Source organism: Acyrthosiphon pisum, chromosome A1, assembly GCF_005508785.2.
Source record: "Acyrthosiphon pisum isolate AL4f chromosome A1, pea_aphid_22Mar2018_4r6ur, whole genome shotgun sequence".
Lineage (NCBI taxonomy): Eukaryota > Metazoa > Arthropoda > Insecta > Hemiptera > Aphididae > Acyrthosiphon > Acyrthosiphon pisum.
Genome location: NC_042494.1, coordinates 147,933,527 through 147,947,830, shown reverse-complemented (window position 1 = coordinate 147,947,830; position 14,304 = coordinate 147,933,527). Strand labels below are relative to the sequence as shown.

Sequence of the window (14,304 nt, the reverse complement as noted above, 5' to 3'; positions counted from 1 at the left end):
GGAAACATAGGAAAATAACGTTTTTAAAAACGTTAATCAAAAACAATATGGAAAATAACGTTTTTAAAAACATTAATCAAAAACGTAATGATCAAAAACGTTTAAAAACGTTAAACAAAAACGATATTTTTTAAATCAAAAAAACAAAAAACGGAAACGAAAAAATTAAAATAGTTTTCCATCCCTGCCAAATTAATTTATAAATATACATTGGTATATAACATTATAACCTAACATATAAGTAATAAGTCCCAATACAAAACTCAAATACCAACTACTAATATGATGTAATTGATAAATAATTCTACGTAATATAATAATAATTTAATATATGTAATATGGGCATTTATGTAGCAGGTGATCTACTACTTCTTTTTAGGTGATCTATCATACTATACTAGGTGTAGTTGGTGATCTATAATTAATAATAATAATTATTATTATTATTATTAATATATGATTGATACCTAGGTATATTTATTAATTTATTTTATTATAATATATTAATTAATATTAATTATGAATATATATATGATTTAAGAGGACGTCACACACTCACACCCGCATGTGTTGTCTCCGTCTGACACAAGTACGATATAGACGAAACGTGTTTACGCAGTTTAGGTATAAATCGCTCAATTTTGGTTCTAAAGTAAAAATACCTATGATAAAATTAAATTGTGACAATATTTCTGAGTGCAAGTTGTTACGTTTTTTCCATTATAGCCAATGTAACGGTCATTATATTATCGTTTAGAAATAGCAACAATTTCAACATTTTTAACATATCTTTTCAAAATACTTTTTTTTTTTTTTTTTTAAACTCACCGTCTTGCCCTTCAAAATATTATCATGCTTGCGGGTGTGACGTCCTCCTAAGGAAATATAAAAGAGGTAGGATTCTCTAATGGGGTGCAAATTGAACAAACGAAAAACGGGAATAGGCCGTACTATGGCAAACGAGTAGAAGAACCTGAAGAACCTTGGGTTTTCGAAACGTTTTTGTTGTTGTTGAACGTCAAGTTAGAGCTACACTTATTCCAATAATTGAAAAATAAATACTTCTAGGAGCAACAATCATATCAGATGAAAGGAAACCCTATAAAGTTTTAATAAATAAAGGTTATAATCACTTGACTGTAAACCATTCTAAAAAATGTATTACCCGGTAACAGAAGCCAACACCCAGACAATAGAATGCATTTGGTCACATTTCAAAATGAAAATACTTCGAAAAGTGCATGGCATTACATTGAAACTTTTACATGGTCATCTAATTGAAGCATGGTGGAAGTCAGTAAATCTTCAACATACTTTTTTAAAATGTTTAATTGATACTAAAAATGTTTAGGTCTGTACTTGGAATTTTTTTTATAATTGGCTATTTACTATTTATTTTTTTGATATTTGATGAACATTTGTATGATATGATGTAATAAAAAATAAAATGTCTTTTTCTATATACCTACAAATAGTATAGTATTAAAAATAATGTATTTTTAGTTTGTACGTAGATCACTCGCCCGAATTCACAGATCACTAAACCGTGGTAGATCACCTGCTACACGAATGCCGTAATATGTATTATTAGGTATATACTATACACAATATAGTAAAAAAAAAATTGATAACTAAGTTATCATATACCAAGTTATTATAATATTATAGAATTTTTTATATTAAAAAAAATTGAAATGATATATAATCTGGTGATTTATAATCATTATTATATTATAAACACGTTAATATTGCATAACAGTATGAAAAAAAAATGTTTATAGTAGGTAATGCTTAAAACATTTTAAAACTATTTTATTATTTTATTTGACTATAAAAATGTATAATATAATATTATTGATTTTTTCTAGACTACCAGATTTGTTTTTTTTTTATTATTTGTTTAATTCTTTATAACGGATAAAATGGCACGTCTGTCGTGTGAACAACGCGGAACTTAACTAAACCAAAACCTTTAATAAAAGTAAACAACAATACACACCATCTGCAATTATACCTTTGTAAACGCGGAAAACTTTAATTGTTTTGTATACAATAGTTTTTTGCGTACAAAACAATTTTAACCACACGTTTATGTTTACCATATACCTACGGGTTTTCAGATCATTATTTTAGTGTCTGATCTCTTACTTAATGTTTGTAGAGTAAAGACTAAATTTCTAATTCAAAGAAAATGACAAGTAGTAAATATAATTTGTGTTTCTTGGCACTGGTACTTTTTATGACAAACATACGTTCTGAAAATGATTTCCTCGATCATACACGGTCAACAAAACTATGTAAGATTAATCCAAATAATATAATAAAAATAATATTAAGCTTAACAATATTTTTTCACAGCTAAAATATTACGACAATGTCATCGAAGTGATCCAAATTTGAACGACTGTATAAAATGCGCCATCGAAGACCTAAGGCCATACTTGGCAAGAGGTAAGCTATTAATTTATTTTAAAAACGTATTGTTATTTCACATAATTAGCTCTAACATTATTTATGCTCATTATTAGTCATGAGATGAAAATAGTTAAATCAAAAACGTATTCAAATTTATTTTAATTTTAATGATTTAAAATTTGAATGGGGCCATAATCCATAAGTATATATAGTTACTTTACTGTACCGAATTATAAATTATAATCACTTAAGACTAATTATTACTTAAATTTGTTTATAATTTTAATTTCTTACAAAATTTTACCGTCTTCATATTTTATATTAATTGAAAATCTCGTTTCAAATTAACCACGTTATATTTTGAATCTTGAAAATGTTATGTCATCACATTTTCCTCTGATAATAATTAGTGTCCGGTATTAATTTTTAATGATTCCTAACAATACAATTAGAGAACAAGTCATACATACTTTGATCACATTATCGAAGTGCAGAACAGACAACATTGATATCAAAGTACCTATTAAAAATAAATATGGATAAATGTACTTACATGAATATTTGGAAAATTCTGAATCATATTATATATATAACATATGGAATAATAACAAAATATGACAATTTACTTCTTTGAAGATTTTTAATCGATGAAATTTACAAATATGTTGAGAACTAAAATATGAATTATGATTTTAGTGAAACTATAATATTATAAACTCTTTTCAATGAACTTCGTGTTGTAGTAAATCTTAAAGTATTATTACCCACATTAATATTTTGATTCTACTTTATATGTTTATCAGGAATTCCGGAATTATTTATACCCTCATGTGAACCACTTTACATACCTGAAATTGTGATGAACCAAGGCAACAAGGGAAGTGTTAGCGTACAATCAATTTATCGAAATATTAGTGTGTATGGGCCGAGTCAATTTATTTTAAAAAGTGTCAAGTAAGTTATAAAGTTAAAATAAAATATTTCAATTTACTTTTTATAGTCACTGATAACTTTCATTTTTTTAAACATTGTATTTTTCATAAATCTAATAATTCAATTGTGGATATCAATAATTTATTATTATTATTATTATACTATTCAGAGTGGATATGGAAAAAGAAAGGATTCGAATTAAAGTATGGTTGCCTCATCTGCATATGACAGCCAATTATTCGATCGAAGGCAGAATTCTTATGTTACCTATTTCTGGGCATGGTCTAAGCGAGGGAAATTATAGTGAGCCATTTCAAGTCTATATTTTATTTATTCAATTTAATTTTGGTTTCCTCGTGTTTTAGCAAATATTGAGGCTAATGTTCTCATCCAAGGTAATACTATTCAAATTGAAGGTAGAAATCATTTTAATGTCCAAGATGTAGCCATTGATTTTCAAATCGGTCATGCAAGTATTTACCTCAGTGACTTGTTTGAAGGCGACTTGGAACTTGGTAATATAATATATTTACTTACAACTGTAATCTACCTACTTAAGCTACCTACATGTAACATCAATATAACTATAAAATAAAAATACATTTTATCAAGTATACTTATGATTTAAAAATATTTTGAAAAACTCCATGGAAACATTTTAGAATATTAATTGGTACACGATTTATATACGAATACCTAAGTTAATAGTTATAATCCAAGTATTGTATATTTTTCATATTTTACATAAAACATATTATCTGAAAACTTCGTTTACAATAAAAGTGTTAAGATTATTTTTGTGCTGTGTCATATGTGTCATGAACACATAATAATAAGACTTGGCAATAACAACCCAGTGCCTAACATTGAAAATGCAAAACAAATACATTAATTTGAAATAATTTTTTTTTTAAATGCGTAATATTATTCTAAACAAATTAAATTTCTTTTTGATAAATTTGTTTACAGGTATATTAATATGTATAGGTAATACATGATATACTTTAGTTTATATGATATGCATGTAATTACTAATTATACTCAAACAAATTTTATTTTATATTAAAGTACTATAATAATAATTTATTAATAGTATATTTTAGTACCTATATTTACTTTTTTATTTAAATCATTAGAGAAAAAAAAGTACTTAAATATCAATTTACAGTCTGTATGGAACACGGATAGATATAATATAATAGGAAAATGTGTTAAAAGACATAGGTACACGACTTCTTTTGTTGGATATTTACAACTTATAATTTTTACAAACAATATTTATTTAATAACATGGTTTTATTTGCTCATAGGTGAAGCGATGAATACATTTTTAAATGATAATTGGAGACATGTAGCTCAAGAATTCAAACCTATTCTCGAAGAAACGATTGGTGATCTCTTCAAAAAATTCGCCAACAAATTGTATCACAAATACCCGATAGAGGATTTTCTACTAATTTAAGTATTATTGTGTGTTGAAAGTAATCCATAAATTATGTGTAAATATTTGGTGTTCTTTTTTAAATATTTTGTATTCATATTTGTATTATGATTATTATTATTATTTTTTTATTATTAACGTCGTACATATATTATAAGGTTTTTCAATTACAACAAATAATACGTTTAAATACTTGTCGTGTTATTTTTTAAATAATTGCATCTTTCGTTACACTATGTTACAATGTTGAATAGTAGGTACATATGGTACATATGGTTACATATACTCGATAATTCGGTATTAAAAAATAATAATAAACATATATATATATATATATTATATATTATTATATATTATATATATATACCGTAGACCAATCAAACGTATCGAACGTACGGACAGCCGACGGATAAAAACTTTCTCTGTCGACCACGTTCAAACTAGTCTTCTTCGGCGCTTGTAATATTACGCCGGTCGCAAGTATTACGCCAACATTCTGTGTGTCCGCTGTCTAGTACGGATTTGGTCTGTTTTATTTCCTTCTCTCGCGGACGATTTCTGGAGGTTAATTTGCACGGTTTTTTGTGTTTCAATCGGCGTTTGTCACTATAACGCGCACACAACACAGCACATCCCCATTAAGCCGCGATCACGAAACACCTGTGCGAGCGTACGACATACGACTACAACAACCTGTGCGAACGACCGACCAAAACAGGATGCTGCTTCTTACGGCTATAATTGTGTGTGCTACAACCCTCGGTTGTATAGCGATGATTCAAGCCAGCGGTAGCCAAAAGCCGATTCAACAAGACCAGATACCGCCACTTCAAACCGCACGTAAGGATTTATAGCGATTAATAATTATAACAATAATATAGTTATTGCGGTTATAACATAGGTATATATTTTGTTATATTCGTTACATAGTTTTCCGATGACGGATATTTTACGATTTTCTTCTGACTTCGTTGGTTGACGCTTTTTAATTGGGTGGGTGATGTAATTATTCGATTGTCAGACGTGAATCGATACCTATATAATCCTGACAAGTCACTCACGGTTGCTTTGTACATCATTTTTGATTAAAAAATATTGTATCACAATATTATATCGAATATGCGTTTGTTAATCAAAATCGTAAATCATTTGTCGTTACACAGCGGACCATATTCGATCTTTCCACAGGAATACATTTTTCTTTAAATCTCGGGTAACCCCCTCACTAAACTTAATTCAAACGTACCTACGTCTAATATTTCTATACGTTCAATTTGCATATCTTCGGAACTGCTTCGTATAGGACTACCTATATCCCGTCGATTGAGTGATTGACTACCTATATACAAAATCGTAAATCGTTTGTCGTTACACAGCGGACCATATTCGATCTTTCCACAGGAATACATTTTTCTTTAAATCTCGGGTAACCCCCTCACTAAACTTAATTCAAACGTACCTACGTCTAATATTTCTATACGTTCAATTTGCATATCTTCGGAACTGCTTCGTATAGGACTACCTATATCCCGTCGATTGAGTGATTGACTACCTATATACAAAATCGTAAATCGTTTGTCGTTACACAGCGGACCATATTCGATCTTTCCACAGGAATACATTTTTCTTTAAATCTCGGGTAACCCCTTCACTAAACTTAATTCAAACGTACCTACGTCTTATATTTCTATACGTTCAATTTGCATATCCTCGGAACTGCTTCGTATAAGATTACCTATATCACGTCGATTGAGTGATTGACTACCTATATACAATATATAGACATTATCACGCGACGTCAGATATATTTAGTGTCACACGTATATTGTAATCGTATGTAATAGATGACTTACAAAAAAAAAAAAAAACGATCAACGACATAGCATACGGGGTGTACCTATGCCAAGCTCAATATTGTAATATTATATTGTTGCCGCTGCCGCCGACCCCGAGTGGCGTTTCGCAACAACCCCGCGCATTTCTTTAAGCATTCCGCGCACGAATTTACTTCCTAAACAGGTCAAAAACTATCGGCTTACATATAACGCACAAGGCGACAACCAATGAATCGGTGCACGACTAGGTCGTGAACATCATAATAATAATCATCATCTATTTTTCATCTGGCTCCTGGAATTCTGTATGATACAACAATACGCCTATATAATATATTATTGTCATGTTCAATATCGCTTTATATAAGAAAGCTATTAAGCCCAATGTTTTAAATGTTTTGTTTTTTCGACCGACTAAATAATAACGTAGGTACGCCAATTACGTAACACACACCAATGGCAGCACACGTTCCATAATAATATAATATATGTTATACACATAAAACTTACGCATTGTAATCATATATATGGGTACTGCAGAGTATGTATGTAGTATGTATATTATACATAGCACATAGATATAGATATTATATATATTTTATATAGGTATAGGTGCCACCATACAATGTATAATAAATAATAATATAATATGTAATAACCAATCCATTAATATGTAATAATAAGTAATAAACCATTTTAAACTTATACCTATATGGCGAGTATTATAATATTATATATATAATACATAATATATATAGGTAATAATATGGAAGTAGTTATAGTATAGACGTCGACGTCACCGCCTGTACAGTCGTCGCCACAGCACACGATCGAGTCCCTATCGAATTATGTAAGAACGAACGTTTTTTTTTTTTGCGCACAAGCGACGGATCGCTTCGGCCGTGTGTATAGCCATATAATAATAATAATAATAATAATAATAATAATAATATTAATATATTATGTGTACGTCGTCGTCGTGGTCGTCATACGCGTGTATAATAGTGTAGTTGTTACTTGTTTGTTTATTATTATAAAATATATCGCCTTGGAGCGGCGGACACATTATTATTATTATTATAACCTGCTGTTGCTGCGCTGGTCCGGCGACCGACCCATTGAGTAAGCGCCCTCATTAATGAAAGTGCGTTCGAAACGTCTGTAATAAAAAAAATTTCCTATTTCTCTCTCGCTCGTTTTTCTCCGTATATATTTTATGCGGTCCCACTCGGTCCCAGTGAAAGCAAACCACACGTGTCCGGCGACGCGCGCGAGTTTGTAGCGATAATAATTTAAAGATTATTACCTATACCCATTATAACCGTAGGTACGTACCTATATATATATATGTATTATTACATACGTAATTATACGTTTATAATATACGTGTATATATACACGGTCGATTATGCGGATGAAAACGAATTCGGAAGACGTATATACTATTATTATTATATGCTAGGTACAGCGAAGGGGATTAAATGTATATTATAATAATATTAACATTATACGCGGATTAGGTATTACAGGAGCCGGTACAGCCATGTATACATATACGCAAAACAAACGTAAGCGCGTATCGTTGTTTTCATATATTTTTATGTAACGCCTGAACTCGATGCAGGGAATCTCGTGATCCGCGAAATAGGTAGGTACCTAGTAGCTCTGAGTATATTATATATGTATATGTATACTCAATGGTAGTAGGTACCTACTTGGCTACTTACAATAATGGAGACGGTGTACCGACTGCGTATATACCAGAGTGTGTATTATGTTATATAAAGCGTTGTACATGTATAATAATATAATATTATTATATGGGTACCTACATAACAAATCATTTGTGGTGTACCTATAGTATTAAAGTTTTAATTTATATGAAATTACTTGTTGGACACATAATACCTCTGTAGCTATAAACTATAATGTACGTATTAGATATTTTCACTTACTCCTTAAATAATTAAATGCATTATAAAATAAATACATTATGTCAATACAACTTCTTACAAGTTGAAAATATACGTAGGGTTGCGTAATAATGTATTTACTTAAAATTGTATACCGCAGGTACCTATTAGAAATGAATAAATACATTGAGTTTAATAATTAATTTTAAACTGCACACCGTAAAGTTTTAAAGAACCCCAGGAAACATAAAATTATTTACGGTCTATATAGGTATGTCGAACATTATGTGTTCATAAAAAAATATTGCGCATTTACACTCAATTTGTTTTTTAATTTAGGTAACTTATAAAAAAACCTTGTGTTAAATTTTTTAATTTTTTAAATTAAGCCCAAATTTTTTTATCAACTTTTATAGAAAATAAACTAAAAAAGCGGTTGTTGCAAAAAGTTGGTTTCACTCTGCTGTACAGTAGGCTACAAGTGGGTCACTGTAATGGATGGTGTTAAATTTGAATTCAATGGCATAATACCATTGTATACGAAAAACGAATCTGAGCGGAAGCGGTTTGTCACCCAAGGATATTTTATATTATTTTTATATTATTATTATTATTTTTAATAGGGTAGGTAGTTACTTGTTAGCTGAGTTAATATAATATGTATATAACAATATACTTTATAAGTTTCAAGTACCCACGAATAATATTTTTAATTATAACACAAAACTAAAAATCGTTCTTTTTCGTTTAAATATCGTTTGAACTTCAAAACTGTGTTTATACCTATACTTTTTTTTTTAATTTTTAGTTACAGTAAAAACTACTTACGTGGAACCTTATTTTACATTTTCAATCCTTAAGTATAGAAATTGAACATTTTGTAAATTTTTAACTGCAAAATAATTTGTATATTCACACTAGGATAAATTTGTCGGAATTTCAACTTTAGATGCTTATAGAAAAAAATGTTAATATTATTATTAAGACTATTATTGTTTGGTAACCAAAAAATTAGACTGTCTTCGCTCAAAATCGTTTTTTCATCGTAAACTATGATTTATCATTGAATTCAAATTTAACTCATCCATTACACTGCCAACCTACTCGACTCCCATAAAGAATACAACAGATTTGTTACCTACTTTTGTCCCCTAATTATTTTAAAAAGTAACGAGAATTTTAATTTTATATTTAATTTTAAAATATATTGAGACATTTTTGGAATTTTACAATCAACTGAAATTAAATTGTCTCCATAGATACCCAAAGTCCTATAAACAAATAATCGATTAATTTTATGTGATATAAATCGTTATCGTTTTAACAATAAATACTTATAAATAGTTATAAAATATAAACACAAACTATTAAGTACATTATATATTTATATACCATTAATATAAGCAATTTATATATATTAATATATTATATTTCCTGACATCCTGTCATAACGATAAAAATTAGAAATTAAAATATTTATTATTTTATCAATGTGTATGTTGAATTGTTTTAGCTATTTGGCTAAACGCCTGCAAAAAGAAAGACCCAAATTTGGATGAATGTATCCGTAATACTTTTCAAAACATGTTTCCTTACTTGGCAAAAGGTAATATACTTATCAGTTATCAACATATAAATATAATTAAATATGAAAATCAATTATTAAACTTTATTTTAAAATATTACTCTGGTTTAGGTATACCGGAAATTGGAACCAGGCCGTTCGAACCAATGGATATTGAAAAAGTGTCTTTAACTAAAGGCCAAGGTGCCATAACATTATCCGGAGCATTCACAAATCTTATTGTCCACGGACCAAGTAATACGACCGCTTTGTATACCAAGTATGTCAATTTAAATAATTTAAAAACTAAATTATAAATTATAAAAAGGTTGGTAAGTGGATGTCGCTCTGCTGTACAGTAGGTTATAAGTGGGTCACTGTATAATGGATAGTATTAAATTTGAATTCAATGATATTATATCACTGTATAAGAAAAACGATTCTGAGCGGAGACGGTTTGTCAGTCTAGGTATTAGACATACCTATTATAGATATACTTATCTATAGTATGAAAACAAAATTGACCCATAATAGGTATCAATGATAAATTCCAAATTAATCATATCACAATATCCATTAGGTAACGCGTTATACATCAACAACAAACCGTGGTACTATCATAGATACATAATAGTATATTTTAGAAGTTTCAAGTACCCACAAGTAATATTATACAATCACAACAAAATAACTAAAATAGTTATTCCAGGTTTTTTAATATGTAATTTCGTCCAAATTTGAACTTAAAATGACCATAAAAATAAACTGTGCTTATGTATTTCTTAGAATTTTTGGTAACAGAATTAAATATTTACGTGAAATCTTGTTTTAAATTTTCAATCCTTAGATATAAAAGTTGAACATTTTATAAATTTGATAAATTTTGTCAAAATTTCAACTTCAAATGCTTATAAAAAAAATGTGTGCCTATGTATTTTTAATATTTTACAATTGCTATTGTAACAATATATCAGGAGCCTTGCATTAAATTTTCACGCATTTTTACCAAACAAATAAAATTTTATTGGTATTTATAGAAAAAAAAATTAAAAAAATTGAAAAATGACAATGTCCGTAAGCAGCTCAAAAAGAGTCAAGTTCATTTCAAATTTTTATCGTGTATAGAAAATTCTAATATAAATATTCAGTGAAATTTTCAAGTATATCTACAGTCATTCTTATTTTAATTACAACAAAATAAGAAAATCGTAACATGAGATATCGAGTGAATATCAAATGCTGTAAAAATATGAATTTCAAACGCTCATAAAAATTTAATTTGACTTGCTTGTAGACATAAGAAATCCAAGCACTTTTACTCTCCTAAAAGGTGATGACAGACACAAAAATAATTAAATAAATAAATAAAAATAAAAAAAAAACACATCATTGTAAAATCAATACATTAATCATTCCACTCAGAATCTAAAATATATAATGTCTATTCTAAATTACAATAGGTGCTCGTAGTATATTAATATAATAGTAGGCAGGCAATAACTAATAATTACCTACTATAATGTTGGGTATGTACCTACGCATAATAATATAAGTATAAGAATATAAAAATCAAAATAATACATATACATGTAATTATACCTACTTAGCTTACCTTAAATATGGTATATACAAATATAATTATTTTGTACAGAAAATGTCTAGAAAAATTATTTTATTTATAAAAATAATTACATTATCTTCCCAACTAAATTTAATTTGGTAGATATTAAATCCTAGTTGATTTTATAGACAAGGATTGCTATTTTGGTTCATCCAGAGTAGTATTTATTCAATGTAAAAAACGATAATTATTGATCGAATCACAATATTATTCTGAGTAAAATTATTAGGTACCTATAATCTACTATAATAATTGTTTAAAAATAATAATAACAAGAGCCATTTTATATCTACTAATATATACATTTTAAATTATTTAAAGGTACCTATAAGTATTCAAAATGTTTTATCCCGCGGCTATTGCTTCTCTTCGCAACATTTTGGTTGTTCTCTGCAATTATTAATGACAAAACAAGTTAAGGTTTAAATGTGTTTATTTATTTAAAACTAGCTGAATACCGTGAAAAACATGATAACAGCAGCAACACTATGTTACAAAGCATTATGTCGCATTCATATATGATTAGTTTACATGGCATGTAAGTAATCAACAAAAATATTATTTTTATAAAGTTTGTGCAGCGTTGGACGTAGATATTCTTGAAATCTTTCTGCCTTCTAATATCTATAAAAATATGTTCTTCAAAATCGATCATATAGTTTTAAAATCTATAAAACACAACCAAATTTCCTTTTATATAGGTAGATATTATATATATACCTATTATAAAGTATAATATAATATGCATAAATTATTACCAGGCAACTAATTTAATCAAATATGAATATAAAGCCGAAATAAAAATATATACTTTACGTTTAGAATAAAATAAGATATTAAATATTAATCACTATCGTCATCATCAACATTATTATTATATTCATTATTTTCCCTTTTTCATGCCGTGGCTCCCCAACACTCACAGCTCCAAGGGGCGTCACGAATCACGATTGTTGGTCAAGGGAGCTGTGGCACAGAAGGAAAAACATATTATAATAATTCCATTATGATGGTATGATAATGAAAACGATTAATAAATATAAACATAATAAATATATCTAATACATATTGTCATACTTTTTTATTATCCCAATCATTTGGGATCCGTAAAATTATATTGTAAATGGACAATGAGGCCATGGGATGAAAAGGTTTGAATACTTCTAATCTATTTTATAGATTTATATTTTATATAGATTCTATATAATGTATTAAACGTATATTATATTAATACTCATCGGTTGAGGTAATCTATAAAAGATACAATTAACAAACGTGTAATGCGATAAATTATATTCCAACAATAATTTGCTTAAAAATTATTGTATTTTAAAAATAGCATAATGAAATAATTGTGTTCTTTTAGGATGGACTTGGTTAAAAATCGTCTAAATATTGGTCTATTCATACCAACAATCAAAGTAGAATCGAAATACGATCTGAAAGGAAATTTATTGTTGTTACCACTGGTCGGTGTAGGCGATGCTAAACTATTTCTGAGTGAGTATGAAACAAAACTTAAATTCATAATATCTAGCAAACATTATATTCGTTTAATTTTCAGAGAATGTAACCACGCACGTACAGACAAATATCTACTTCCCCAAATATATGAACGAAACTGTAATGGTGGCTAGCAGTATGAAAGTTGATTTTAACTTGGCAGCAATGCGTGTCAACTTTGACAATTTGTTCAACGGCAACAAAGTATTGGGTAAGTAAATTTGTACAAAATTACTTGACTTAAGTAAAAACATAACAATATTATGTACACGAATCAATATTAATTTAAAAAAGGCCATGTCCACATTTTATAGTATTGTTAAACTGTCAGAATGTCTTATATTTTCGATAATGTTTTCCATTGTTTCTCAGGACGAACTGTCAACACATTTTTGAATCAAAACGCGTTGGAAGTGGTGGATGGTCTGAAGGAAAATATTGGTGAAAACTTATCGACCATATTCAAACAGATAATGAACGATGCATTTAGTCACATGCCAACAAAACTGTGGCTACAAGATGATTAGTTGACTTATGTAACTATATAATTATGTAAGCATTGTTGTACATATAGCCTATTTCGATTTATTTTAACGTATACCTATATTATTATTATATTCGTGATTCATGATTATAATTTAATCATTGTATTTTGTACTTATTATTTTCACAACTATGTTACTATTTTCTATGTATTACTATTATTAAAAATGTATGAAGAGGAATAAAAATCAATGATACGCGTTCCTAAGTATTACGACGAACAAACTAAAATTCAACTAAAACAAATTAAATCCTTTCACTTTTCTACCATGCTAATTTATATGAATAACTATATTCAATATTGTATAGTTCTAAAAATTGACCTTCAAAGTCACAATACAAATTATATCTGACATCATGGTGTATGAAACCATAAGTATTAGCACTTAGCATAGGTACAAGTATAAAATACTAATAATAAACCTAACTAATAACTTCATACGTTAGCATTTTTAGTAAGGTGAGTGAATTAAAATTACAATTAAATTCATCTAATGCTTTTATACTTAATACACATCATATACCAAATCAGTGTC

The 14,304-nt window shown here is 28.2% G+C and overlaps 3 protein-coding genes across 3 annotated transcripts in view; 2 read left to right on the top strand and 1 right to left on the bottom strand.

Annotated features, from left to right (window-relative positions):
• The window catches only part of LOC100167249 (protein takeout-like), a 38,808-nt gene that overhangs the window by 13,680 nt on the left and 10,824 nt on the right, over window positions 1-14,304 (bottom strand). The window lies entirely within an intron of this gene.
• On the top strand, window positions 2,111-4,854 carry LOC115033015 (protein takeout-like). The gene is made up of 6 exons (XM_029488563.1): window positions 2,111-2,297; window positions 2,359-2,451; window positions 3,219-3,369; window positions 3,518-3,651; window positions 3,714-3,863; window positions 4,659-4,854. Exons 1-6 carry the CDS (start codon window positions 2,192-2,194, stop codon window positions 4,808-4,810), a joined length of 786 nt encoding a protein of 261 aa, XP_029344423.1. The 5' UTR covers window positions 2,111-2,191; the 3' UTR covers window positions 4,811-4,854.
• LOC100158751 (protein takeout-like) lies at window positions 5,268-13,977 on the top strand. The gene is given in 6 exon segments (NM_001246026.2): window positions 5,268-5,629; window positions 10,051-10,143; window positions 10,234-10,381; window positions 13,089-13,222; window positions 13,287-13,436; window positions 13,598-13,977. Coding segments are annotated over 6 exon segments (801 nt in total). The 5' UTR covers window positions 5,268-5,508; the 3' UTR covers window positions 13,753-13,977.